Raw genomic sequence first — 27,796 nt, forward strand, 5'->3', positions numbered from 1 at the left:
ACAGTGCATGAATCAATAAATAAGCACACCTCCAGACATTTTTCCTTCCAAGCAAAATGAACAACCAGGTGCACTGCTTAAAATTCCACCCACTGGAAAGATTTCCTTCACTATTATCCTTCAAAGATGTCCTGGAAAGGGGCTGTAGTGCTGCCACTGTCCACTTACAGGTGTTATATGTACATCTTGCAGAATCGTCTGTAAGCCAGACCCAAATTTTCCTCAGTGAACTGATCATGAGGAACTCTCCAAGAGACCATAGCTGTGGGTGGTAAAGAGAAGGTAATGTGGCAGTAGTGGTGGCCATGGGCATTTGGGCCACCTCCTCACGTAACTTACTTGCACCTTCAGATCTGCTTGAGCCCTATCTCATATATACTACTTCCATTTTATGATGGGCCCAGGCTTATAGATCCAGAAAAGCCATGTTTTAATCCTGATCTTGTGTGGCAGCCATTTCTTTTAATCCTGATTCAATTGGTAGGTTGGAAACTTTTGATGAGATTATTTCTATGAAGTTGATATGCCCAATTGTGGGTGTGACCTTTGATCAGATGGAGATGTAACTCCACCCATTCAAGGTGGTGTTGATTATTTACTGGAATCCTTTAAAAGAAGAACCATTTTGGAGAGAGTCAGAAATAACAGAGCCAACAGAAACTTCAGAACAGAGTTGACATAGATGTCGACATTTGGAAAACAGACACACGGATGTTTGGACATGCTTGGAGTCCAGCACACATTTCCATGAGATAGTAAGCAAGCCATAACCTGGAAAGAGCCAAGAGAAGCCAAGAGATGAAAGGCAGCCTCAGAGAAACAAAGTGAGGAACCCCCATAGAAACAGAGGCTGAAAGCAATGGAACTGAGGGGCAAGGAAAAGCAGATGTCAGCCACATGACTTCCTATCTGGCAGAGGTATTCTAGACCCATCAACCTTTCTTGAATTAAGATAACTTTCCCTGGATGCCTTGGGTTTGGATATTTTTATAGGCTTATAACTGCAAACTTGTAACTTATTAAATTCCCCTTTTTAAAAGCCATCCCAGTTCTGGTTCATCACATTTGGTGCTTGCAAACTAAAACAACTGTATCCAGCATATTTAGGAACTACCAGCCAATATCATTATACCTTTTAACTCTGTAAAACTCTGTTAAGTTGTCAGAAACACTTACCCAGAGCCTTACCTCTTATAAGCATTTGAGTAGTCATATCTAAGTGGTGGTATTTTGCAAATCTGTATTGCTAACTCTCCATGGACTATCAATGCCATCTTGACTGGTGGAAATAGTGATTAGTACCTTTGAGTCTAATCAGCTTAGAGAACCAATTCCACAAACCCCAGAAAAATTCAGACATCTCATCCTTAAGATTCTGTTTCTCAAGAACCACTCCTGGTACCAAAGCTGTATTATTCAGTGTTCTCTAGGGAAATAACCAACACGAGATTTTATATATGTACACATACACACACATTAAATATTATAAGATTTTTATAAGTGTTTTCCCTTGAAACTGTGGGGATGGGCAAGTACAAATTCCACAGGACAGGCCACAAACTGGGAACTCCAATGAAAGATTTAGATAGATTACCCAGGAGAAGCTGGGTCGCTGAAACAGAGATGGAAATTCTCTCTTCTGACTGCTGAAATGATCACTTCTCTTTTTAAAGTCTTCAACTGAGTAGATGAGACTTCTCTCAATATTGAGGGCAGTCTTCTCCTCAGTTGTTTGTATATGTGGTCAGCCACGGATATAATCAATTAATTGATGATATAAGTCCTCAAAATATCCTCACAGTAACAATCTGGTCAGTGCTTGTTTGACCAAACAACTGGACAACATATCCTGGCCAAGCTGATGCATGAACTTAACCATCACAAAATGAAATCACTTAGACCCAAAGAAGTCAACGACTAGGCCAAAATTGTGTGAACAATGGATGTTATCCTTGGAATTAGATTTAGGTCTGTATAATACTAACACCCATGCTCATATTGGAGAACATTTCTTTATTTGCTAGATCTAGCAAATGCCCCAGTGGCAGAAAACCCTGGAGCTGTCAAGATACAATTATTTCCTCTCTTAAAATGACCACTGAAATCTGAAAATATTGAAATTTTGCTTGGCATTTTACCCATACCATTTGATTCTCAGATATAAGAACTATTATATATAACTTAGTTTGTAAAGGCCAAATTGTATTCTCATTATATAGCAGATATTTTACAAATCTTCAGGTCAGCAAACTTAGTGAGAAAAAGTAGCCAGAGCAGAAAGTTCTGTTACTTAAAATAAGGACTGTCTCAAATTATCGTGCAAGTGTAATTCTTACTTAGAAGGTATTCATACATGATTAATTTGTGTAATATTTATTTAGAATTTACTATATGGCAGGCACTGGGGAACATTTATGAATAAAACAGACAAAAAGCCTTGCTCCTCTGAAGCTTGTACTCCCCTGGGGGAGCAGGCAAGAAATAAAATTAAATAAATAAATAAATTACATAGGATGTTAGAAAATGAGAAGGTTATGAAGAAAAATTAAGCTAGTTATGGTGAGACTGTGATGTGTAATAGAGAAGTCAGGGAAGAGCTCACTGAGAACATCAGTGACTGTGGGGAGGGAGGGAGCCATGCTGAGATGAGGGAGAGCAATCCAGCCAGAAGGAAAAGCCAGAGCTAAGGCCCTGAAGTGAGAGAAAATTGGTTAGTCAGTTAGAAGACCTGTGCCTGATTTACTATAATCCTAAATTAGAAGGACTCTGAGTAAATTGACCAGTGAAAACAGTTCATTTGCATCCCTCATAAAAGCTCAGAGAAATTTCAAGGGAAGTACAATTTAATAGTCTGAAAGTAGCAAATGGGTATCTAAGGGACTCTAATTCTCTAGGCTAGGTAAAAGTATGTATCTCAACTTAACACTGTTACTTTTATTTTAAGTGGTTTAAAATGAAATTGGATTGCCAGCAATTTGAAGGCTGAGACCATCTCTAACCTGCACTATGTACTCCAAAAACTTAGGACACCTTGTTCACTATGGCCAGCAATTGTCAAGCCTGAGTCTCTGGCCCTGTGTTTGCGTTGCTCTCATCAGTGAGCAAGCTCACCCATGGGAGCCTGGCAGAAGGTGGGCTTTAATTCACAGCCTTTTCTAATTGCACCAGCCTGCTTTGTCATCCCTTTCATCCACAATTTCTCTGAGTCTTTTCCCATGCCATTTTCTCTCCCTCTAATGTCTTTCTAACTTATTCTGTTATTTACAATCCTACCTGTCTAGGTTTATATCAAAATGCTATGTCCTACATGGGTATTTCTTACACTTATAACCATATGTGATGTTTCCTTTCTAACACTATTTCTCAACATCTCTCCTGTGGCCTTCATCACAATTTGCTTTGATCTATGGTATATGTTCGTTTCTTACAAACTTCTTGTTTTTTAAATTTTCAGGTGCAAAGTATCTAAAATAATGCAAAGAAATTTTTCATAAATTTTATAAAAATGAAACTTTAAAAATTAAGTAATTCTATGTTCTTTAAGTTTTGGGTTATGTTCGACAGTAGACACTTGACTAAATAAAGTGAAAGCAATTTGCACACCATAATTGACATTCATATTATAGTTGTGTAATATTTTATTGGGGTATGTTGTCCACGATTTTAGTAAAAATACATTATTTGAAATGATTTTCTAAATCAGTTTCTTTTCAAGGAAATGATAATATATAAAATTTGAGACATGCAAGTCAAATTTCTTTACTCTTGACTTCTGTTCTACAATTACTTTATTGACTAATTTCCAGAACTCCTGGGACACCAGCTGGTTTTCATTCTTCCTAAGGGAGTTTAAGCATGACTCTAAACCACAAACCACACTAGTTTCTTAGAATAAGAATGATCCCCAAAAGAATGAAATTGCAAGACTCACCCATAGAACAAAATTTAAAGAATACTCTTTGAATTCAGGTCAATGTAATAAATTAATTGCAACAATTTCGAGGTTCTTCCATGAGAGAAGGAGATTCAAAGCAAAGGAATCCTTATCTTGAAATTGTAAACAAATGTACTATAGACAAAACAAAATAAACAGGAAGAAAACACTAATCACATGATTCATATAATATGCTACTGTATATGATCAATGTAATAAAAAAAATACAGACACATACTGTCAGGCATCAGAGAAGGAAATGATAGTATCTGGTTGGCAAAAGCATTAAAGACTCCTTAGTGGAGGAGCCTTTGAGATGGGTGCACAGGAAGAGAAGGGGTGGATGTTAACCTGGGCAAAGCAATGCAGAAACAAAATCACCAAGAGGGAAAACCTTAACCCTTTAGCTGTACTTTTTAAGCAGGTTGAGACAAGATTAAAGATCACTTAGTACAAAAACAATTAGGGAGCTGTGGTGATTTTAAAGTTGGGTCAGAGCTGCATTTTAGAGAGATGATAGTGGCAGTGGTGGAGTTCATATTGATGGTGAAAGTGACCAGAGAGATGGTAGCCACTGTGTTAAGTGATGCTATTCCTGTAGGCAAAGGTAAGAAAGAACCATGCACCTACCCCTGCATACAGCAACAGATAAAAACAACTAATTGTAGTGCATCACATAGCAGGCTTCACAGGTGGTAAAGAACAGTAGAAAAGGTAAGGGATAGCGTGAAGGTAATGGTGGAAATGGAGTGAACAACTTAAAATATATTAAAGTATAATATAATGTAATTTCAAGAAGCAAAAAAGTTGTATTGATAATGTGGCCTGTTGTCTTTGTTTGGCACCTGCAAGTGTTACTCAGACCTAAAGGAATATGCATGGCTTTCTGTACTTTTACGGAGAAGAGAAAAATACCAGGTAGCAAGTCACAACAGGTCGTCAAGTAATGGGAAGTATGACTCGAATAAATGAATGGAGAATAGATTAATCCATCTTTGGCAACAGCCAATAAACTACCTGCCTAGGATGAGTAATAATTTATGACTGGGGAGTACTGAAAGATACTGATCTCATTTATTTGCATTTCATGTGGAAGAGAATGTGGATAATGTAAACTATTTCTTTTGACTTTATTCAGTAGCTGACTAAACACTGGTGGTGTCTATTCTTGTTAATTTTTTTTAAACAAAGCCATATATTTCCTCTTGTATTTGGGAAGAATAATTCATTTTCTTGATATAGGCATAAGAAATGTGATATATCTAGCTTAAATCTTTTCAATAAATGCTTTTATGACCACTAGAAAGCCTGCTGGGGACTACTGCCAGAAAGCAATAAATTGAGAAAGACTGCTGACAGGAAGGCATTTCTCCAGTGCAGTCAGAGTTCCACATACCTGCTCTCCTAGATTTAGAACCTTTTAAGAGCCTTGGCTTCAAATGGAGACACATTTTGTGGGATTTTTTTCCAAGGTGCATGTTGCTTAGTATTACTTGAATATGAATGAAGAAAGTAATGACCTTAAAGCTTTTTTACTTTTGTTCAGGCCTGCATGTATGGTGCCAGCTGAAGGGAAGAACATTTTGTCACCATTTTAAAAATAGACTTTAAGAAATGCAAATATAAGACATTAACATGATGTGATTCAGAACCTTGCCATTAGTTGGTAGACAGAAAGCTGCAAATCACATGTAGATCACACTTGGTGACTATATTTCCCAGTATAGTTGCAAATAATATTTGACCACAATCAACAGTTAAGCAGAATAATTTTATTATATGCCTACTGCGTATTTATAGAATCTAGTATCATTTCTGTCCCACAGTTAGTTTGTAAACATTTACAGAATAAATGAATGAAGTCTTAACTTTTTCTGGGCACCATGTGAGGCTCAGTGGCTCTGGAGCCATTCATATCCAATCATTCATTCCACAGTATTTATTAAGTGCTTTTTGACATGTGGCACTGCGCTAGGGATGCTGTGGTGAGCAAAGAGACACTCTTTGGCAAGAAGTATTGTGAGAAGGCAAAGCAGTGTGCTGTGTGCAGAAGCAGAATGAATGCAGGTGCTGTGAGAGCACATGGGACATCTACCCCAACTTGGGCTGGCACAAAGGGACAAGGAAGACTCCCAGAAGGTATGATTTCCAGTATTTAAAATGAGAAATGGAACTTATACAGGAGGGAGTTAAGGAAAGAGAGGGTTGAGTATGGGTTTGGAAGCAGTTCTAAGATAGGGAGGAGCACAATAAGACCCAGAACCAAGAGGGAGAATGGCACATTCTAGAAATGGTTAAAGTCCAATATGGCTCAGATTTAATGCACAAAAGAAAGAGCAACATTTGATGCTTATTTGCATTCTATTCTAAAATGCAGGGAAGTTACTGAAGGTTTTAAATAGGGAAGCAACATCACTACATTTACATTTCAGAAAGGTTGTTCTGGCTACAGTGGGAGGAAGTGATTGAAGAGAGGCAGGAGTGAGGTCGGGTGTGCAGTCAAGAAGTTGTTACCATAGTCTGAGTTTAAGACTATAGGGATATGGCAAAGTGAATGAGAGCTATGAAATATTTAGGGATCAAATGAATAGGACTAAGAGATGGATACAATGAAGTCAAATGAGGAAGTCATCAAGGATGATTCCCCACTTTGACTTGGACAACTGGGTTTCTCTGAGTTAGAGAACAAAAGATAAAGAGCAGACTTTGGGGCATCATGAAGTGACTGCAGGTTTTATCATCTGGTATACACATCTACGGAGGCTGTAACTAGAGAGTAGGAGGACCATTCTTCTACCACAAAGACTTTTGATTGGGAATATGCTTTGGTGGGCTGGTGCTATCTAGTCCTTCTTGGGATAAGGCATTTATGGAAACTAATCAAAGGACTTCAGAAAACTAGAAGCTGAAAAATCTAGCTAGCCTGATGTTGTGAATTTAGTATATCTGAAAATCATTAAATAGCCAGTCAATAACTATTAAATAGTTATAATCTTGAGGTATTTGATTGTCTATGATAATTCATGAACAATGATGTGAGGGATGAGTAGGGGAGATAAAATCTAATAACTTAACCTAGTCAAGAAAAATGTTGGCATAAAATAGATCTTAGATTGAGGTTTGGAGGGATGGGATTACAATGTTTCCACTCTATGTTACCCATAGCATTTAAAATCAGGTACCAAGCATTTTTTGACACGAATGTGGAAAAAAGCCCACAAGTTGTTTTTAAACTAAACTTTTCATGAAATCTCTTAACATTTCACAGCACATACTCCAAACTGAAACAGCCCAGATGTGTTACTTAAGGACACATAAATTTTTTCTACTAAAAAGTGCATCAAATTCATATTTCATAATTTAGTTAAATATGAACACTCTTCTAAATCTGTCACTCTGCATTCCAGCAAGATCCTGTTTTTAGCAGGCAGTAGGTAGGCGGAAAGGCATTTGAATTCTTCTGACCAAGTGGGCAATGGCAAGTTATGGGATTTGCATGTATATCACAGGACACTTTAACAATGGAGAAATAAGTGCTTAGAATATGGTAAAACTGAAGTTAGTGGGAAAAAAATTAACCACACATGAAAATGTCTTCCTCGTTCTTTACTCCGATATTAAATGATAACTGATGGGTATAATATTGCTAGAATCCATCAACAAATATTCTTAAAATTTAAAGATAAAACATATGTTAAAGAGGGATTTAAGGAGGGAAATTAAAATGTTTGAAAACATCTAAAATGTTTTCTAATTTTATCTTCTACTCTCTGATGTTAGTATCCCCCAAAGCAAACTCCTTATTATCTATGCACAGTTCTGTGCTCATTTGGTTGCTTCATGATTTATTCATGTTTACTCTATCCAATTATCTGTTTAGTTGAGATTAAAACTTGATGTCTCTTGAATAGCAGGCTGCCAGATAACATGATGAAAAGCTCACCTCACACTGCTTCCTTTGGGGGGGGGGGTTAGTTTGTTGACACCATCATCATTCCATTGCCTGCATCCCCAGTAATAATATTAGCTACTGCTAAGTACCCTTTGCCCTGTTAGATCTGTCTTAAATATTCTACAATGGCTATCTCTTCTGACCCTCACAGAGTCTTGAGAGATAGGGACTACTTTCCTCTTTTAAAGATAGGGAATCTAAAGCTTGGCAAGGATAGGTAAATTCCCCAACACCTTAGAGAAAGTAAATTAAAATAATGAGAGCCCAGTTCTATCTAACAACAAAGCAAATGCTTTGAATGCTGGTCCAATACATGCTCCCCTTCCTGTGTATAACTTTCCAGTTCTTGAGCCCATAAGATGATGAGTTTCCCTACATACATTTCATCTGAGGACATGGCTGTATATTAGAAAGTATTTCTTTATGTGGAATTAAATTGTCCTCTCTGTGCTGTTCCTACCCTTGGAAACCACATTGGTCATAGAAACTTGACTCCTACTCACCTACACTTCCTTAGCCTCCAGCCCTTTTGTGGCAACTACCTATATGAGCCACCTCTCACATTCGATGTACTGTCAACATAGACCGTCAGAGGGTGTTGCTGTCTGAAAATTCTGGAAATGCTGAGAAGTTGTGTCATTAAGGGAATGGAGAATCAAGGCACACACACCTCCTTTATGCCTCACATAGCACACATGAACAGTGCCAATTAGGTCACCATGGGAATTGGAGGCAGTGTGCCTCTGAGCAAGGAAAGCCCTTCAACTTGATTCTCCAATCTGGACTGGCAGTTGAGGTGCCTGGGATTGGTGTGACCTACCCAATGCAGAGCAGAGATGACAAATTATTCTCCATTTGCTCTACTTCTGTGGATGCATCCAAAGGTTAGGCTGGCACATTCTCGTGTTGATTCATATTCGCATGGATTAAGTTGTTTGCATTTTCAAGTGCGTGCTTTGAATGCTGGCTTGATGTCATTATAATGGAAAGGTTTTGTCTTACTTTTTAAAAATTATTTATCCTTTTTAATGAAAATTTTGGATTTTCAGAAAGTTATACACATATTTCTCCTTTATGTCTGATGTTTCAGTTAATAAAGCCATTTAGATTTTACATGGTTTCTAAGTGAGCACCATGAACACCATCTGTTGTCTCTATGTTCATATCATGCAGCCCTAGAGTACCTGTTCACTTCTATTGGAATTGCCACTCTCAGAATGAATCATGCTGGCTTATTTGCTTAGCAGCAAACAGGAAAATTTTTCTATTCTCCTACCCATAATTCTGTGTTCTGCGAATACCTAAAACAAATGTCTTCACAAATCTGAAAGTGAGATATTTACTTGATGAAATGCTACTTTTAATTTTCTTCCATTCTCGGATCACTTATATGCCAGTGCTGGAACAATACTGATGAATGTGCTTATAACAGATGGTAACTGCCAGAAATGCTCATCTTCCTGAGCCTTTTGTGTGATGTGTGAGTGTGTGTGATAGGTGTGGCAGTGAGGAGGAGAGATGGAAGAGGAGAGAGGAGGCCCAGAGTTCTCTGCGATCAGAATGACAGTCCATTAATAAGGTTTTGGACAATTATTTCTAACTAGAAGAGTATGGTACCACTTCTTTGAAAGGACACATTCAAGGTCCCCATCCCTGAGATTTTTACTCCATAGGTCTAGGATTGGGTTAGGCATATGACTTCTAAACCATTTCCCAGGAGATGCTGGAGTAATTTCCCAGAGGAGGACTCCAGAATATGCTATGACAACTATCTTAGCTCATGGTTCATGACATAAGACATTACCCCAGAGTCCCAGAAAACATTATGTGGTTCATATATCCATCAAGACTATATACTGAGAGAAATTTTAAGTAGTGCATGATTCTTTTGGATCTTCTTTTCATAATGCATGTTAATTTGCACTGGTTCACATATCTGTTTGGTAACATTTTTATTGTTTCTCTTTCTCCCCCTAAACTCAGTGCTCTACAAAGACAGAATCCACGTCAGTCTTACTTGTTGAATTCTCATTGCCCAGTGCCTATCAGTAAATATTCATTTACTGACTGCCTAAATGAATGATTTACATTTTTTCATCTGGAAATTTGCCTTTCTTACACTTTCCATTGTGTAAGATAGAGCAGTGGTTCCCATTTCATAAGTTTCTTGTAAGAATGTATGGGGCAAAGATAATAATTCTAAGGTCACACTTTCCTTCACCATCCATGGATATTAAGAGGGAAGAGAACCCATCCATGTAAGCATGATGATGATAATGATATCTTATAGCAGAGATCATAATCCATAGGTTCACTGACCATGCCAACCAATAAACTTTCAGTTTAGTTTGTTCTGAATAGTGTTAGAGAACTGAACAGTTTTCTATAGTTTTATAAATTATCTGTCAACAAGTAAAAATCGGTACATTTCACATATACTTCAGGATTCCTGTATTATCTGAAAGGTGGCAAGTTCTAGAGAATTGCGCCCACTTCCTACTTGTTAGCAATTGGCTAGAGAGGAGTCAGCTCTCAGCTCAGAGTCATTGTTGCCTTTTTTAAAATTATGTAATTGTCCAGAGGCCACGCAGCAGTTGCCATTTATCATCTTACACCCAAAGCTACTTTACTTATTTTCATTGCCAAAAGACCTCACCAATCCAATGAATTGAGTTTGATTATATTTATACAGCACTTGGGAGTTTTCAAAGCACTTGAGTGAAGTACAGCTTCACAGTACAGATGTAGCCGGCATAGAATCAAATCACTGAAAATTTATTTCCTTGATGTCCCAATCACCAGTTCTATTTAAATACTCTTTCTTCAAAGCTCAGAATTTTCTTTTTTATTCATCCCTTTGTTAATTTATGTTTAAGGCTCTATTGGGCTCTCTCTCAGTTAGGAGATTCTTTCAATAATCTAGGCAATTTATCATGGTTATTTTGACCAAGGTAATGGCAATAGTGGTGATGATCAATAGTTTTGTTCTAGATATACAGTATTTTGAAGGTAGGGGCAACAAAATTTGCTGGTGGAGCAGATATAGGTCATGAAAAATTCAGAGAAAAGGATGACTATAGATGGTTGGTAAAAATTTTCTGTAAAGGTCCAGATAGTGAATATGTTCAGCTTTTCAGGTTGTATGTCTCTGTAGTAACTACTTAGCTTTGCCTTTAGCACAGAAACAACCATAGACATATAAACAGGCAGTAGAACAGATTTGGTTCATGGGCCATATTTTGTTCACCCCTGAACTAGAAGAATGGCATTGTCACTCACTGATGATGGAAGACTGCAGGAGTCCCTGGTTTGGGGTGGGTTGGGGTGGAAGTGTGACTATCTGGACCTCCGTTTCAGACATGTTAAATAGAACTTTGAAATAGGTAGGTTAATAAATTAGTCTGGAATCAAGGGGGAGCTCTAGAGATATAATTTGGAATAACCCATCAGCATATAAATGGTATTTTAATCCATGAGACTGGATGAGATCACTGAGGCAATGAATGCAAATGAGACAAAGATAAATAAGAGAAGCAAACAAGGACTGGGTCATGGGAACCCTCCAGCATTTAGAGGTTCAGAAGGTCAGGAGAAGTCAACAGAGACAGAGAAGCCAGAGAAAACAAGACAAATGTAGTGTCATGGAACAAAGAAATGGAAATATGTATATGCAAGTAATATGGCTGAAGCTACTGATAGGTCAAATAAGATGATGAACAGGAAGTGATCATTGGTGACCTTGAGAAGAGTAATTTTTGTAGAGTGATGGGGGAAAAACCTACCTGGAGTGGCCTCAAGAGAGAATGAGAGAAAAAAAAAAATGGAAATTTCTAGTTAGGATAACTACCTCAAAGAATTTTGTTGTAAGAGGAAATAGAAAAATGGTACAATAGTTGGAAGTGGAAAGCACTCAAGAGAGGGCTTTTTCTTTTTGTTTAAGATATTTCTGTGGTTGGCAATGATCCAATTCAGAAACCCTCTTTTAAAGAGTGCATTTTCTATCATCTCTTTATAGGAATCTACCTTTCCCACGCACGTGAAAGGTAAAACACTTATCTTACTGGATGGAAGTCTTCATTGTCTGTGTTTAAATATTTAAAAATGTATAGTGGGATGCCTCCAGGTGATTTTCCAATCACATGTATCAGAGCATGGACAGTAGTGGCTTTGGTGGCCAGGAATGGTGGAAGAATGAGGCTAAGCAGACCCCTGATGCGTGTGACCATGAGACAGTTTAAAAAATAATGCAGAGATACTTCCAAGAAGATGGTGGAATAGGAGAGGCAGAGCTAACTTCTGCACCATGGAATTTTAGAGAAAAGGCAGAAAATGACCAAGACAGTGGTTCCAGGGAACAAGTGGCCAGAGAGGGACTTCTATGTTTTATTGGAGGACCTGGATGAAAAAGTAGAGAAATTAAAACTGTAAGGATGGGGTGAGTTTACATAATCGTAGCCACCTCTGGGGCTGGCTGCTACCTGCTGGGCCATGTAGAGTGGTGAGGGAGGAGCTGGGTGCTCCCTCATTCCCATCTCTGCAACCAGTTGGGTAGTCATCACTCAGCACCACAGCTGAAATTGCTGTGTGGGAATTGGGGGATTAACAGATTATTTTAGCCACACACAGAGACCTTGCTGTGGTGCACAGTGCCTACTTCCCAACCCTAAGCTAGGCTGCTGTGGGTGCCTTGTTTGGAGGAAGACTGGGAAGCCATCCCCTTGGGAGGAGAGGGGATGCAGAGCAGAGCAGAGCTGATCTGACAATTAGTAGGTAAAATGGACATTCTGTGTTCCACTGCCTGTGTCCTTTCTCCACAGAGGTCCACCACTTTTTCGATATGCATGGGCAGAAAGGTGGGGACAAGGGAGAGAGCCACACAGAAACACCAAGAGCTCTTTGCCCATTGGGTACCTTGCAGGCAGGGATCTTGTGGACTTCTGAATAGCAGGGCATTTCCACTAGAAAGCCTTGGAATCATCAGATCTATCGTGCCTTCAAGTGGATTTGAATTGGATTTCAGAGAAATGATGGACAACAGGAAGTTTACAAATATAAGAGTCATTGGTGTCCAAGAAGGAAAAGAGAAAAGGGCTAGGAAGAGTATCTGAAGAGATAATTGGAGAAAACTTCCCAATCCTTGTAAAAGACATACATGTGCAAATCAAAGAAGCCCAACAAACTCCAAATAGAATAAATCCAATAGACCCACTCCAAGACAAATACTAATCAGACTCTCAAATTCTGAAGAGAAGGAGAAAATCCTAATTCTGAAAAGAAAGAGAAAGTCCTGAAAGTAACAAGAGAAAAGTGACTTCCCATGTAAAAGAGAAGCCACTGACTACTCAATGGGCACCATGGAGGTGTGATGGCAGTGGTACGATATCTTTAAGATTCTGAAAGAGAAAAATTGTCAGCCAAGAATTCTTTACCCAGCAAAGCTGCCCTTCAAAGGTGAGGGAGAGTTTGAAATCTTCACAAACAAATGCTGAGAGAATATGTAAACAAGAGACTTACTCTGCAAGAAATACTAAAGGGAGTTCTGTCAGCTAACAAAGAAGATAGAGAGAGAGAGCTTGAAAGAAGGGGATGGAATTAAAGCATATCAATAAGGGCAACCTACAGGATAAAAAGAGAGAAAGAGGGAAAAAATAGATCTGTCAAATAAAAACCAAAAGATAGATGGTCGGTTCAAGTACTGCTTTTGCATAATAACTTTGCATGTGAATGGATTAAACTCCCCAGTTAAAAGATACAGTTTGGCAGAATGGATAAAAAAATATGATCCATCTATATGCTATTTATAAGAGACTTATCTTAGACCCAAGGTTACAAACACATTGAAAGTGAAAGGATGGAAAAAATATTTCACACAAGTTGTAACCAAAAGTAAGCAAGAGTAGCTATAATAATATCAGACAAAATAGACTTTAAATCCAAAGATGTCATAAGAGACAAGGAAGGATATTGTATGTTAATAAAAGGGATAATTCACCAAGATGAAATAACAATCATAAATATTTATGCACCCAAGCAGGGAGCTCAAAAAAACAGAAGGCAAAATATTAGTAGAACTAAAGGGAGCAATAGACACTTCTACAATAATAGTGCTATGGAACTCTCTTCCATAGATAGAACAACCAGACAGAGGATCAATAAGGAAATAGAGAACTTAAACAATGTGATAAATAAATTAGACCTAACAGACATTTATAGATTGTCGCATCCCCAAAAAACAGGATATACATTCTTCTCTAGTGCTTATGAACATTCTCCAAGATAGATTATATGCTGGAGCACAAAACAGGTCTCAATAAATTTTAAAAAGATTGAAATTATTCAAAGCACTTTCTCTTATCATAATGCAATGAAACTGGAAATCAATAAACACCAAAGAAACAGAAATTTCACAAATACATGGAGGTTAAACAACGCACTTGTAAACAACCAGTTGGTCAAAAGAACTTGCAAAAGAAATTGGTAAATATTTGGAGATGAATGAAAACAAGAATACAACATATTAAAACCTATGGGATGCGGTGAAGATGGTGCTGCAAGGGAAATTTATAGCTGTAAATGCATACATTAAAAAGGAAGAAAGAGCTAAACCAAAGACCTAACTGAACAACTGAAATTAGAGAAAGAACAGTGAAGTAACCCTAAAGCAAGTAGAGAAAAGAAATAACAAATATGAAAGCAGTAATAAATGAACTGAAGAACAAAAGAAAAAAATAATAGAGACAATTAAAAAATCTATTTTTAAACTAAAATAAAACTAAAAACTAAAAGTTGATTCTTTGAGAAGATCAACAAGATTTACACACACTTAGCTATATTGTCAAAGTCAAAAGATAGAAGCTGCAAATAAACAAAATCAGAAGTGAGAGAGAAACCATTACTTTGGATCCCAAAGAAATAAAAAATATCATAAGAGATACTCTGAATCACCATATGCCAACAAACTAGACAACTTAGAGGAAATGGACAATTTCCTAGAAATACATGAACCTCCTACACTGACTCAAGAAGAAATAGAAGACCTACACAAACCAATCACAAATAAAGAAATTCAGTCAGTCAGTCATCAAAAATCTTCCTACAAAGAAAAGCCCAGAGCCAGATGGCTTTACAGTGGAATTTTACCAAACATTCCAAAAAGATCAAACACCTCTCCTGCTCAAATTGTTCAAAAAATTGAAGAAAAAGGAACACTACCTAAATCATTTTATGAAACTAACGTCACTCTAATATCAAAACCAGATGAAGATATTACAAGAAAGACCTAATTGAGGAGGCAATTAAGAAAAAAAAAATCCATTCACAATAGCCAACTAAAAAACTCAAGTATCTAGGAATAAACTTAACCAGGGATGTAAACAACTGCTATACAGAAAACTACAAAACTTTGGTAAAAGAAATCAAAGAAGATGTAAATAGGTGCAAAAATATTCTTTGTTCATGGATATATGAATACAGAATTCAATTCTACCCATTTGATCTACTCAAATTGATCTACAGTTCTACCCAAATTCTACTCAAATTGATCTACACTTTCAACACAATACCAATTAAAATTCCAACAACTTACTTTGCAGACATAAAAAAGCTAGTCACCAAATTTATTTGGAAGGGAAAGAAGTCTCACATTGCCAAAAACATCCCAAAAAAGAAGAATGAAGTAAGAGGACTTATGCTTACTGACTTTAAAGCTTAATTTAAAGCCACAGTGGTCAAAACAGCATGGTGTTAGCACAGAGATGGACTTATTGATCAATGGAATAGAATTGAAAGTTTGGAAATAGACCCTCAAATCTATGGTTAACTGATTTTTGACAAGGCTCACAAATCCACTGACCTGGCTGAGAATAGTCTTTTCAATAAATGGGGCTGGAAGAACTGGATATCCACAACCAAAGGAATGAAAGAGGAAGCCTACTCACTCCCTATACAAAAATGAACTCAAAGTGGATCAAAGATCTAAATATAAGAGCCAGTACCATAAAACTCCTAGAAGAAAATATAGGGAAACATCTTCAAGACCTAGTAATAGGAGGTAGCTTCTTAGACCTTACACCCAAAGCACAAGTACAAAAGAAGAACTAGATAAAAGAGAACTCCTCAAAATCAAATACTGCGGTGCCTCTCAAAGGACTTTGTCCAAAAGGTGAAGAGGCAACTGACTCTATGGGAGAAAATATTTAGAAAGCGTATATCTGATAAGGGTTTGATATCCAGTATATATAAAGAAAGCATACAACTCAACAAAAGAACAAACAGTCCAAATATAAAATGGGTGAAAGATATGAATAGAGATTTTTCTGAAGAGGAAATATAAATGGCTAAAAAGCACATGAAAAGATGTTCATCATTTGCTATTAAGAAAATGCAAATAAAAACCACAATAAGATACCATCTGACACCTATAAGAATGGCTGCTATTAAATAAATAGGAAACTACGAACATTGGAGAAGATGTGGAAAAATTGGAACACTTATCCACTGCTGGTGGGGATGTATAATGGTACAGCTGCTGTGGAAGACATACAGTGGTTCCTCAGAAAACTAAATGTTGAGTTATCCTATGACCCCGGCAATTCCACTACCCGGTATATACACAGAAGAGCTGAAAGCAGTGACATGAACAGACATATGTGCGCTGATGTTCATAGCAGCACAATTTCCAATTTCCAAAAGGTGGAAATAATCCAAGTGTCCATCAACAAATGAGCAGATTAACAAAACTTGATAAATACACTATGATGGACTATTAAGCAGCAGTAAGAAAAAATGAGATTCTGAAGCATATGGCAACATGGATGAAACTTGAAGACATAATGCTGAATGAAATAAGCTGGGCACAAAAGGATAGATACTGTACAACTTCACTAATATGAACCCCCTAGAAGATGTAAACTCTAACTCTTAAAACGTACACTGTAGGAGACCTAGAGATAGAGAGAAACTAGGGAAGGGGAAGCAGTTACTTAGTACACACAGACTGGTTAACGAGGTCGCAGCTTAAATGTACGGGAATGGATAGAGGTGTTGGTAGTACATTAGTGGGATCGTAAGTAATGGTGGCATATTGAAGGTGAATATGATTGAAAGAGGTTGTTTAGAGCCATGTATGTGACCAATTAATACTACAAATAAAAATAAGTTCTTGCATGAACTATTTAAAGGTATGACACTTGTACAAAAAGTTAATAATAGAGTGGTGTGCCAATTTTAAACTACCATATACCCCAGAAAATTTATGTCCTTTAATCCTTATTCAATATTGCTGGGTGGAATATTTTTTATTGTTTCTATGGTGACATGACCCATCCAATTGTGCGTAGTAACTTTTTTTTTTTGCATGCTGTATGGCGGGGTAACATTTCTTTTTTTTTCCATGTAAGTGTCCCATTATTGCAGCACCATTTGTTGAATTTTTGCTTGGTTGGTTTTTTGTTTGTTAGTTTTTGCTCATTTGTTTTTTGGGGAAGTACATGGGCCATGAATTGAACCCAGGTCTCCAGCATGGCAGGCAAGAATTCTACCACTGAACTATGCTCGGACCACTGAGTAGTAACTTTTGATTAGATGGTTTCCATGGAGATGTGTCTCCACTCATTCAAGATGGGGCTGCTTACTGGAGACTTTTAAGAGAGAACCGTTTTGTAAAATGCTTTAGAACAACCAGAACCAAAAGATACCCCCACACAGCCAGAGACCTTTGGAGATGAAGAAGGAAAATACCCCCAGGGGAGCTTCACGAAACAAGAAGCCAGGAGAGAAAGCTAGCAGATGTCACCCCGTGCCTTTCCAGCTGACAGAGGTGTCCTGGACCCGTTGACCTTCTTGAGTCAAGGTATCTTTCTCTGATGGCTTAATTTGGACACCCTTAGAGTTTTGTCTTAATTTGGACATTTTCATGGCCTTAAAATTGTAAACTTGCAACTTATTAAATTCCCCCTTTTAAAAAGCTGTTCCAGTTCTGGCATATTGCATTCCAGCAGCTTTGCAAACCAAAATAGGTGGTATATGGGAAAAGCTACCTATTGGATGCTATGGACAATATTTAACAGGAATATTTCACCAGTACCACATTAATACTATGGGTAAATAATTGGGGGATGAGATAAGAGTTATGGGGTGTTTTGGGTTTTCTCTTTGGTGTTGGTGTGTCTGTTACTTTCCTCTTTGGAGCAATGAAAATTGTATAAAATTTAGAGCAATGATAATTGTACAGCTAGGATACTGTGAGACATTGTTTATTTTGCATAGAATATATGTTATGCACATATATCTCAACAAAATCTGCAGATTCAAAATAAATAACTAAGCAAATAAAAAAAGTATAGAACCCACAGTGATGTTTTATGATGTAATGTGTTCCCATATCTTGTTATTCTTAATCAAGTTCCTTTCACCCTCCCCTTCTAGTGTTACAATAGAAGTAGTTGAATTAAATTGTCACTCGATTAATCTAACTACTGCCCCAAAGTTTTTACATATGAAATCCTTTTCTCTTCCTCTGTCCTACCCCACTGCATCCCTCCTCTAGCTTTATCAAAGCCCACTCCTGCTTACCTGTTGGGTGTAACACTGGTTCTTATATATTCAGCTCTTAGTTTCTTTTACTGGGCATTTCACAAGCATTTCTATTTGCTGGGGATAAACCTACTACCAGTTTAAAAAGAGAACCACAGCCATGCTTCTGAAGTATTTTAAAAGCTTTTGGCTGCCCTCAAAGGAAATAATTTTGTCATCACTTAATTTCTTTAATGGCTATTCTCCCTCCTGTAAATCAATACTCCTTTCCCAATCAGCCTAACCCAAAAAAAGATTAGATATTTCTAGTTAAATTATTTTGAATAAGTTGGTCTATGTATAAAATGTCTTTACATTTTATCTGAAAATATGAGAAGTGGCCACATACATGTCCAAGGGAATAAAAGTCTGTAGGACTTACCATAGTACCTCCAGTGCCATTGTTATCCTCACATTCATGGGAGTAACCAGCTTGGAGATCTGTCTTTAAAAATTCAAAGCGTGATATTTTCATTGTTAGTATTTTATGTCTTTGAGGGTAGTTCCCATGTGCATAATAGATTTTTCAGAGGTCACTTTTGTTTTCAACATTAATATTTATGGTTCTTCCTTAAAGTTTTAGGCTAAATTTATGAATCTTTTTGCTTTATTCATAAATCCAGCACATTTTGGTGACCACACTTGCTTAATGTTTGTTACCACTTAGAAATTTACTTAATTAAACTTTTTTTAAAGGTTTTAAACTCTATTTATAGATTTAATATATTTGATTTGGTTTAATATTTCAACTGATTCATTGATAATAATCCTTCCCATATATTTAAATGTCTTATAAGTCTAAGAGATACAGTAACTCCAGTTCTCCTGAATGTTGCAATGCTGCTTTAAAAACTTAACAACATTTTCCTATAATTTTCAAATTAAATTTAAAAATTTAAATAATCATTAAATTGTATTTTTATTTTGAAATTGCAAGGCTAATCTTTTATTTCCATAGGCCACATTCTCCTAACTATTTAACTATTACTAATATCAAATATAAATACTTTCCTTACATAGAAATATTGATGCTTTGTAACATTTTAAATTTTATCCTTTTAAAAACTCCTACACTTAATTCTTATCTTTGGAGTTAAACAATGTTGCCCACTTATGGAAAAAAAAAGTCATTTAGAGCAATTTCGAGGTTATATTCCCAAGTAATTTTTAGGGTCACTTTCCAGTTTGTCTAGCTTTATTATTGACAGAGATACTAGATGAGAATTCAGAAGGTAGCTTCAGATATCATCTGCGTCCTCATCCTGATTCCCACGGTATCATGAATTTCAAAGTCAGAGGAAAGAGTTAGTAACATAACTTCCTCCCTGGGTTGGATTCATATCACCATCTAATTCTTCTATCTACTTGTGAAAGTCAGCAACCATCTCCCATTGGCAACATTCTTTGACTGAATTTTGTATTTCTTTGGCTTGAGCTCTAAGGACATCTGAATTTGATAAGACTCCTGTACATTTTCATAGTCCTCCTATCTTTTGGTTCCATAGCTCTTCTAGATATTTAAATGATATAAGTTTGAATTCTGGATATGTCCATGGTTTGAACTGACGATATGGTTGTGACTTCTTGTCATTTTATAGACAAGGTCCTGTGTCCAGCTCAGGCTATCTTTGAGCTCATGGTGAACAGTTTAGCCCAAAGCTAGATAAATTAAGCAATTTATGAGCTAACTAATTGAATGGCTTTTAACAATAAAGAATGGAAGAAAGCCATTTGGGGCAATAGGGCAGGCCTATGAGGGTATGTTATTGTTAATCAAGTTCCTTTCACCCTCCCCTTCTACTGTTACAGTAGAAGTAGTTGAATTAAATTGTCACTTGATTTTTAAACCACTTTTAGGTTTTATCATAATATCTAACCTCTAGCAGGCCCTGTAAATGTTTTTACATAGCCATGCATATTATTTATTCTTAATTTGTGCCTCAAATTAAGAGGCAAGGTCAGATTGAAGTGTTTTACGAATAAATATATCGGTAACAGTACTTATCTTTTTAGAGGAACAAGAACTAGAAATAAAGAGTGTTGAATCTGGTTGAATAAAAGCTAAATAACTATCAGTTGTTTATTTTTTCCATCAAAATATAATATGTTGGTAGTGCTCCTGGATCTGCAGATCTGTGGCGAGCCACGGATGCTGGTCTCTGTTCCGCAGGATGGGGTCTGTTAAAGTTGTCAAGAATAAGTCCTGTTTCAAGAGATACCAAGTGAAATTTAGAGAAAGACGAGAGGGTAAAAGTAATTACTATGCTCGGAAGCACTTCGTAATCCAGGATGAAATTAAGTACAGCACACCCAAATACAGGATGATGTTCGTGTAACTAACAGGGATATCATTTGCCAGATTGCTTATGTCCATATAGAATGGGATATGATAGTCTGCACTGCTTATACTCAGAGCTCCCAAGGTATGATGAGAAGGTTGGCCTGACAAATCATGCTGCAGCTTATTGCACTGGCCTGCTACTGGCTTGCAGCCTTCTCAATAGGTTTGACATGGACAAGATCTATGAAGGCCAAGCGGAGATAATAGGAGATGAATACAGTGTGGAAAGTACTGATGGTCAATCTGGTGCCTTTACCTGCTATTTGGATGCAGGGCTTGCCAGACTACCACTGGAAATAAAGTTTGGGGGGCTCTGAAGGCAGTGGTGGTTAGAGGTTTGCCTGTTCCTTAAAGTATCAGATAATTTCCTGGTCATGATTCAGAAAGCAAGGAATTCAATGCAGAAGTACATTGGAATCACATCATGGGTCAGAATGTTGCGGATTATATGCGTTACCTAATGGAGGAAGATGAAGATGCTTACAAGAAGCAATTCATCAATACACAAAGAACAATGCAACTGCAGACAAGGTGGAGGAGATGTACAAGAAAGCCCATGCTGCCAAGCTGCTGTTCGAGAGAACCCAGTCTATGAGAAAAAGCCTAAGAAAAAGGTTAAAAAGAAGAGGTTGAACCACCCCAAAATGTCTTTTGCCCAAAAGAAAGATTGAGTAGCTCAGAAGAAGGCAAGTTTCCTCAGAGCTCGGGAGCAAGCGGCTGAGAGCTAAACCAAACTGTAATTTTCTAAGAAGATTTTTCAGATAAAGACAATAAATTTACCAATCTTCTAAAGAATAAAAATAGATATGTTGCATGTTTACTAGGCCTTCCATAGAATGTTAAATAAATGTATACCTATGACCTTTCTTCTTTTGGGGACATAATTTGTTGATGCTACCCATCTGAAATTCCTTTCTGGAATAATTGTGCTATTTTATATTTTGGTGAATTGAAATTGATATTTCATCAATCCATATTTCAATTGCACTAGTACTCCAAAAAAAAAAAAACTTTAGAAGAATAAATACTACATAAGTTAAATATCAAGCATCAAAAAAATGCTTTTCAAATGTAACTTTAATACTAAAACACTATGATTTTTCATTTTAAATTTATTTTGTATCATTAATATACTTTGTCAAGATTTCCATGTATGAAATAAAAGAGATAACTGTATTAATCCTAGGTTAGCTATTTATCCTAGGTTAGCTCTACACATGTTAGGGGAGAAAGTCACCAAAACAATGATGCAATGAGAAGGACTATGAAAAGTAGGAAAATGAAGATTAACAGAAAAACATCTGCATTTCTTTCCATATAAAGCTCCATGTAAACTTGAGTAATTTTAAAACTCACTTCCTTCTTCACACAATTCTCACCTTCTAAAATAGATTATTGACTGCTGTCTAGTTATAATTCAAACCAGGAAGTTTTTTCAGATGGAATAGTATAAATCGATTGTAAATAATTTAGGAAGTAAAGTCATGACATTGAACTGTAAGTCAATTAAAAAAAAATCATTCTCTTCAGCAGATAAATACCTCACTAAATTTTATTTTCAGGAGGAAGAAATTTTGAAAAATATATATTTTTCTATATTTGGGAAATCGACTTATAAGTATACTCTATTTTTTGTTGTAGTACCTTGTACCTGGCTGGCTTGCCTCTTAAGAGCTGATGTCTTATGGGCAAGTCCACAAATGGCGGGCTTGGTTACTCTACGCAGCTCTGGGGCCAAGCATTCCAGTCCTGACACTGACTAACATGAATGTACCTTAAACCTAAGGCTCATTCAAATTTTGTACCACAATTTTTTCAATTAAAGAAAATTTACTGTGCATCTAAAAACACCCTTATCAATGTAAATAACTCCTTTTTTCAAAAGAACAATCACTATTTTTATTAATTTATTAATTGTACCATTATGTATTTTATATTTTATAGCCCCATGTAACATAGTCCAGTTATTTTTATCATTTCTTTTCAGTTCATACCAACTAAAAATGTGATACCTCATGTTCTTATTATGTCAAAGATTCAAATTAGATAAAATATGAATGTTCCATGGGATTTATTAAGCTGTAACATAATTTGATCTCAAAAATTGCGATATAATTTTAGATATTGCAAATTTTGGTGAATAGATTTGATGAAGTTCTATCATATTAGTTTTAAAATGTCTTAATAGCATGGCTGCTTGTTGCTGTGGAGGTGACCTGTAGGGAATTCAGGTGACTGCTGGATTCAAATTTCAATGGAACAGGGGTGTTCCCAAGTTACATCTAGATATAGTAGTTTTGTTAATCTTTTGTTTAATCTTTTGTTAAGTTTTGTTTAGCTTTTACTAAACTTATGTCTAGACTTTGGATCCTGTAAGATAATATCATTTTCCTGTGGTATAACCATTTTACATTATAGAACTTTGAATAGCAATGGTTTGAATTTTCTCTTTTAGTTAAAATAGTCTCAGAAACCAGAATTTACAGAACTCCAGGAAAGAGTAGTGTCAGTTCCTCTTTTTCTTTGTCACTAGCAAAGCTGGTAGAGCTAACAGTTTTTCCCTCTGACAGGTTTGGGATGAAAATCTTGCAAAATCTGCAGAAGCTTGGGCAGCTACTTGCATTTGGGACCATGGACCTTCTTACTTACTGAGATTTCTGGGCCAAAATCTATCTGTACGAACTGGAAGGTAGGAAATAACTTAATCTAATGTCCTTCATCTGCATGACTTTATTATGCATGGGCTCCAAGTTGGAGTAACACCAATTTACTCCAAGTTGGAGTAAGCACCAACACTTGAGTATGAATGTTTTAAATGGTTCAAAGATTAATTGGTTTGGCCAGGCCAGAGTGGCTCAGCAGGCAGAGTTCTAGCCTGCCATGCTGGAGACCTGGGTTAGATTCCTGGTGCCTGCCCATGCAAGCAAACAAACAAACAAACAAAAGATTAATTGGCTTAAAAAGTCCAATTTCTCCTTTCACACCTGTGCTCTTCACCACCTGCACAGAATCTTTGAAAACAATCAGACTTTTGTCGTATCCTGTTTCCTCTACAACAGGAAAAATCCCATCTGTGGCAAAAAGTCATTCTTCTGTATATATCTATATATCACCTAAGAAACAATTCTAAATTCTGATATTCACTTTGCAATAAAATGTGGACCAGAGGAAGGAGGAAATATGAGAACTTTTTTTTAATGATGGGTTTCAAATAAAACTACAGTAGTTATGAATGTACAATATCAATTTTCTGTTTTGGGTCACATCTGAATGGGTCCAAACCAGTACTAGCTACATGCAACTATGGGAAAAGCTGTTCTCTTTGGTAGGTTAATTTTTCTATCCTGTAGAATGTCATTACACAACACCCAAAGGACCAGTCTCTCCTATATAGGAAAGGAAAATATATGAGTATGCATAATAAGAATGTTGTTTTTAAAAGTAAAGTTTCAGGTTTAAGGTAGAGGGGACTCACAGAGTCCTTCTAGTATCTTTATCCTAGTACATTCATATATCTAATTCTTTGTTATTTATGAAATAGCGAAGTAGAAAAATTTAATTTGGATTTAAGAAGATACAGATGATAATTCCTGAAATACTGGCATTTCTTCTTCAAAATGATTATACAACTTAGATAAATACAGGATCACTTGCTCCAGACCTGGGCATTGTCATGCTTTAGCCATACTTGAAAGAGGCAAGGGCTCCAACAGATGGCGATGGCAATAGTGAGGTATGGATATGCTCTTGAATCATCGTGAATACACTGAAAAAAGAGCCATTAATTTCCAGCTTCGCATGAATCCACTAAATATTACACTTCTGTACTCAAAGTTCTTTTTTTTTTTTCTTGATATCTAGATATCGCTCTATTCTCCAGTTGGTCAAGCCATGGTATGATGAAGTTAAAGACTATGCTTTTCCGTACCCACAAGATTGCAACCCCAGATGTCCTATGAGATGCTATGGCCCTATGTGCACACATTATACACAGGTTATTTCTTTGCCTTGTTAATTTTTTACTCATATATTTAAAAATTGCTCTGACCATTTGGCTGGGCATGGATTTTCTTGGCTCTGACTTCAATAATGGAATATTGCCTTATTTTCACAGATGGTTTGGGCCACCTCCAACAGGATTGGATGCGCAATTCATACTTGTCAAAACATGAATGTTTGGGGATCTGTATGGCGTCGCGCAGTTTATTTGGTATGCAACTATGCCCCAAAGTAAGTACTAGTTTGGACTCTATTCCTGAGTTCTCTAAAGTAAAATATCTCCAGTCTGATAGGTAAATAATATGAGTAAACCTTCACTGTAATGGCCTCTATTCTTCAGATCCATCATCGCTCCCCTATGCCTGAAAAATGATGAGCTGAAAGGTTCATTTTCACGAGGATAGGGTTCTAAGCTTTACATTATAGGCAAAACAATTTGAGATATTGATGTTCACTAATTCCCTCTTTATTCTTCTATAATAGTGATAATTAGAAAATAAACACTCCTGCATAAGTTTTGATAGCTATATTGACTTGAAAATGGTTAAAGTGGATATTTTTGAGTTGTACATATGTTACTACAATAAAAAGTGTTTTTTAAAAAGGCATCAGAAAAGAATATTGTAGGAAATTTACAAATACCACAGTATTTTCACCTATCAATACTAGAATGTTTGCTCACATTTTTCACTAAGAAAGGAAAACATTTGGAATGAAGACCTTGTTATTATTTTTTAAATTAAAAATCATAGTTTACTAATTCAACAGATGATAAAGGACACATACATTAGCAGAAGGGAAAATTTAAATGCTATGAGATATTTTTATTAAAACTTTTCCATGATTTATAACAATTATACAGAAATTTCATCCTATGGCATGCATAAAAAAGGTATTATGAAAATGTATTAAAGATAATCAAAATGATCATATTTATGAACATTAGTACCTGGGATAAATAAATTTTTAGCAACATTTGAAAATGCCTTTCTGGTGATAATAACTTATCTTCAGATGATAAAATGTTCCAGTATTTGTTCATGATTTTTTCCCACTTGGAATAAATACCAAAAATGTGCAAAGGATTTATGACACTCTTGGTGTCTTCCAAGGAAAGTCCCAAACAAAGATTCTCTCCAGCATGGGGAAGGAATGAGAAGATGTTCCACAAATAAGTAGATTACTTATTCATATGGTAGTATGCCAGGAGATGTGTTTTGCAAAGTTAGGAAAAATATAAAACTTGCCTGATGGTCCCCTGCTTGTGATCATTAGGATGGGAAGGTTTGGAAAGCAGAATTTGTCTACCTTATAAAACCAACCGACCAACAAACATTAGAACTGTGTTTGATATTTTTACTTTCATACCCTGTGTTTTCATATTAAGTCTTTACTCTTTCTCTCTGACATAAATAGGCCAAGCAGTAGCTAAATAGTCAAAAGGATTTTTGTTTCATTCATTCAACTATTATGTTTTTGTTTAACAACTTGAAATTTCTAATATTGTTAATAAGTTCCGCAGTTGATCTTTGCATGCTCTTTTTTTGAGATAAATCCTTATAATGCTCTCATTAACTGAATTAATACTTGACTGAATATATAATAACAGTGTTATATAATAAAGATAATAGGTGCGTGAAATACAGAAGACCCTTACACAAACTGTCCTAGGTAACTTCTTCACAATCACACTCATGTAATTCTACTTATTATTTCTATTTATTTTTACCCTGACACTAATTATACAAGGTTTTCTATAGGAGATACAAGATAATTTTCTTTTACCAATATTTTTTAGCAATTATTGTTCGTAAGTTTGAAAGAAAGAAAGAGTAATCTTGCACTCTACCTTTCACTCAGCTGGGTTATATAATAATTGGAATCATATTTGAATAACACATAGAGAGGTGTTGTTAGATAATTGTAAAATAGTTATCTCCAAGTGCAATCAACAATGATATCATAATCACAGTGATAATTATAGTGATTACACTTGCCATGTTCATACAAACTTATGGCATTTGATATCACATATGAATGGAATAATTCATGTTTGCCCTGAATTTCTTCACTGTAGTAGCATATTTAAGAATTGAATCCTATTCAGGATTCAGGAAAATTGAACATGCTAAAAAAACCCAAACACACAACTATTTGTAGCTTTGAAAAGTGCTACCTGGCATTAAAGAGTATATGTTTTAAATGTATTACGTTTTTTAAGTAAATACAATATGTAAATATATTATACATTAAGCCCATAAAAATGAGTAATGTGTTAAGGAAAGAAGAAGAGTAATGCAGTAGAAAAAATAAAATTACATCCTTAAGTTTCCTGGTTAAAATATAACTTGAGATGAGCTAGACAGTTTATGACATCTATGAGAGCGATATTGATAATAGTCAGGCTTACATCATTTCTATCTTTATAAATTTTGAATTAAAATATAGAAATAATATTTGATGATTTATAAGTATAAGCAATTAAAATATAGCATTAATATGCTATATTACAGTTGTAATGAAGAATCTTTCCAGAACATAGGTAATGAAGAATGTTTTAATTCCTGGCTGATAGCTGAATTTAATTTTTCAAATGCCAATATGAAGCTATCTCAGGCCAACTATTTTTCAGAGGGGAAAAAAGAAGAGAGAGAGAGCACTTAATTTGATGGAAAAGGGCGAAAAGAAGGCAAGAATGAATGAATAAGTTTATCAGTTGACTGATTTACTGTTGAATATAATTATCCAGAATTCAATAAATGCTATGATTTATGTAAGAATATATTGTATGATACAATACAGCATAATAATCTTATGCATAATGAGAGTAGCTTAGTTTATGCCACCAAAATATATTTTCTAGAATTTCAAAAAGTTATCAAGTATAAGTAGAAAAATACGAAATTAAGATAGTATAGACTAGAGCCCTATATACCTACAGTTTGATGTAAATTTAAAAAGGGAAATAAGATTAAGAATATAAAATGGAACATGATTA

General features: G+C 35.9%; 1 protein-coding gene and 1 pseudogene across 1 annotated transcript in view; both read left to right on the forward strand.

The window, feature by feature from the left end:
• Nucleotides 1-27,796, forward strand: part of PI15 (peptidase inhibitor 15) — a 38,803-nt gene that overhangs the window by 4,325 nt on the left and 6,682 nt on the right. The window contains exons 3-5 of the mRNA XM_077167029.1: nucleotides 23,370-23,488; nucleotides 24,661-24,793; nucleotides 24,914-25,029. Coding sequence (XP_077023144.1) covers nucleotides 23,370-23,488; nucleotides 24,661-24,793; nucleotides 24,914-25,029 — 368 coding nt within the window. The remainder of the gene's footprint in view (nucleotides 1-23,369; nucleotides 23,489-24,660; nucleotides 24,794-24,913; nucleotides 25,030-27,796) is intronic.
• LOC143686312 (large ribosomal subunit protein uL18 pseudogene) lies at nucleotides 20,616-21,723 on the forward strand (annotated as a pseudogene).

The sequence above is a fragment of the Tamandua tetradactyla genome, chromosome 6 (assembly GCF_023851605.1).
Source record: "Tamandua tetradactyla isolate mTamTet1 chromosome 6, mTamTet1.pri, whole genome shotgun sequence".
In the NCBI taxonomy this organism is placed as follows: domain Eukaryota; kingdom Metazoa; phylum Chordata; class Mammalia; order Pilosa; family Myrmecophagidae; genus Tamandua; species Tamandua tetradactyla.